This window comes from Triticum aestivum, chromosome 1B (genome assembly GCF_018294505.1).
Source record: "Triticum aestivum cultivar Chinese Spring chromosome 1B, IWGSC CS RefSeq v2.1, whole genome shotgun sequence".
In the NCBI taxonomy this organism is placed as follows: domain Eukaryota; kingdom Viridiplantae; phylum Streptophyta; class Magnoliopsida; order Poales; family Poaceae; genus Triticum; species Triticum aestivum.
In genome coordinates, this window is record NC_057795.1 from 27734232 (window position 1) to 27736993 (window position 2762).

The 2762-nt window shown below is 45.4% G+C and overlaps 1 protein-coding gene across 1 annotated transcript in view; it reads right to left on the bottom strand.

The window, feature by feature from the left end:
• Positions 1-1875, bottom strand: part of LOC123085419 (disease resistance protein Pik-2) — a 4799-nt gene extending 2924 nt beyond the window's left edge. The window contains exons 1-2 of the mRNA XM_044507052.1: positions 1465-1875; positions 389-1273 (exon numbers count right to left, since the gene is read on the bottom strand). Coding sequence (XP_044362987.1) covers positions 389-1215 — 827 coding nt within the window. The 5' untranslated portion in view covers positions 1216-1273; positions 1465-1875. The remainder of the gene's footprint in view (positions 1-388; positions 1274-1464) is intronic.
• Between the last annotated feature and the right edge of the window lie 887 nt (positions 1876-2762).

Consider the following 2762-nt stretch of genomic DNA (forward strand, 5'->3'; position numbering starts at 1 on the left):
TGAGATAGCATTAATCACTTGCCTCTGTTAACTCTTAAGCGCGGGCACACACACATTGTCATTTAAATTACTCATTTTCTTGTCCTAAGCATTTTTGTGAAGTTTCGGAACAAAAGTTGTGACATTATATTTCATAACAACCTATAGATACATCAAACTAGTATTTTGTTCCACTTGTGTGAAAAGTGAAAACTGCTAATTAATAGCCTGATATTTCTACAGGTCACGAGATAATACACACTGTTCATGGTCCATTGCAATTCATTATGTGAAAAATAGAAGTAGATGCAGAAACAACTAGCTAAAATAATTTCCCACAAAAAAACTAGCTAAAATAATGACTGCTTAGAACAAGACATATTTGATGAAACAATAACCCAGGAATTACCTCTTCTCTTTTAAAAGTTCTCTTAGCTTTGCAATGGATTTCTTTTCATCCCAAGTATCCATATCTTTTGTGAATTCAGCATTGCAAGACACCTGTGAGATTAAATCCTTGATGATTTTCTTTGTATCTGGCTTTTGCGAGACCGACACAAAAGCATGACAATCAAAATGCCCTTGAATCTTGCGGTAGACTTCATTCGCCAGCGTTGTCTTTCCCAATCCACCAAACCCAACAATCGACAACACCCTGCGATGATGCTTGTTTTCTTCTTCCAACATCCACTTGTCAAGCTCGTCTCTTGGACCATCAATGCCAACAAGGTGTGCCTCCTCGGCGAAAAGAGCAGCCAACCGGGGATCCACGGTGGTTGTATGGACCGGGGTGCTAGAAGCAACATCATCCAGCTTGTAGCTGGTCTTGAGCTCTTTCACTTCGTTGATATGAAGCTTCAGGTCATCGATTTGGCTGGCAATCCCACGCCGAGCTCCAAGCGTCTTTAGACGCCGAGCAGTCTTGCGGAAGTACTCCTTGAAGCCGCCATCATGACTCTCACCATTGCCGAGGTGGCGAATGAACTTGTCGAAAAGATCCTCAGTATCATAGGCCAACTCCCTCACCAGCGATACCCATTGCTTGACCTGGTCATCAGGGTCCTCTAGCTTGGCGTACTTCTGTAGAGCGGCATGCATGCTGGTAAACTCTGTCCGGAGGGAGCGAATCTCACGGCGGACCCTTTTGAGGCGGCCGCACTCATTGGCAAGCAACTCGGAGAGCTTCCCCAGCAAGGGACCCATCGCGCCTAGTGCAGCGGTCACCGCAGGCGCCATCGATCCCTCGTTTGGGTCTCTGTTTGTGTATCACTTTGAGTGGAGAGAACTCAGATAACTGCAGAACAAAGGGGATGGCAAGCTGCTGTCATTTACTCACCTAACGATGGCTCAACAATCTTAATTTACAAGTAGCTAGCCTATCTACGAGAAGCAACTGGGAATCAAGGAAAACATCAGCAGAACCCGATCGAGCAAAAACATGAGCAGAAGGAATGGAGCAAAGCATGAGCAGCACAACACTCATACCTGATGAAGCCCGCGAGCTCCCCGCAGCCTCCGCGTGGGTAGAATTACTATTGTGAAATCAGTGCTCACCACAGTCCACATGCACCATGGATTCCTCTTCACTCCATCACTCCATCGATTCTTGTCTCTTCACTCTATCCCTCGTTTGGGTTTCTGTTTGTGTATCACTTTGAGCGGAGAGAACTCAGACAACTGCATGAACAAAGGGGATGGGAAGGTCGAGTCTGTACTAGATGGAAGCTGCTTTCGTTCACTCACCTAAGGATGGCTCAACAATCTTAATTTACAAGTAGCTAGCATCTCCACGAAGCAAGCCGGAAACTGCGTTAGCGAATTAAGATCACAGGACACTAAAGAAAATCGAAGGAAAATAACAACCCTCAATCATGCCCACTTGTACATTTAATTAGAGTTGTTCATTTGTTCTTACGCTACTGGGTGCGAGTACGCTCATCGCATCCTAATACAATATTGCAACCGAGGCCCCCAGCCACTTGCCCACTTGTACATTTGATTAGAATTGTTACTACCAAGGTTAGTGCGAACAATGGCACAATGCCAATCTCATCCTAATAGTATAATATTGCAACCGAGGTTCCCCATAGTTAATGGAATACTAGCTCCAGATTAAAACATTATGGACCTCTTCATCCTCTGTCAAGCCGTCCGGCTGTGGGCTTGGTGATGAGGGCGCCGGTGACAGTGAATCATGTTAGAACTATAAACGTAGAGATAAGGAGAGATAGAGATAAACTAGTCTAAACACATAATATATTGCCTTGTACTCCAAACTTTTACCCCTCATGTATTTCTATACATAGCCCATCCGAGGGTCAGTTCAATACAACACAATATTATCATCCTACATTTTTCACATGGTATCAGAGCGGTTAGTCTCACGATCCGATCCTAGATTTTCCCACCATTTCCGCACCGCGCCGCCCCCGGGGAGATTAATCTCTTCTTCCCGAGGGCGCGGCATCTGATCTGGTCAAAGATTAGATCAGTTTCATAGACTAGAACGGTTCTATACATTAGTTCAAAATTTTCAGCTTCATAGATTAGATCCTATTTAGCCACAATAAATCCCACAATTAGATCAAATTCTGGTGAAAAGTTGTGCAGAATCGACATCAGGTTAATGTACACGGTTGTGCGTGCGTGCGGCAACGCATGGGGCACGAGGTGGACATCCGCGTCGCAAAGACCAGTTCGTCTGCACCGATCAGGGACGACGGCTTGCAACGACGACCAGCGCCATGTGCGCATGGGCTCTACATTGACAATCCACCCAGCAG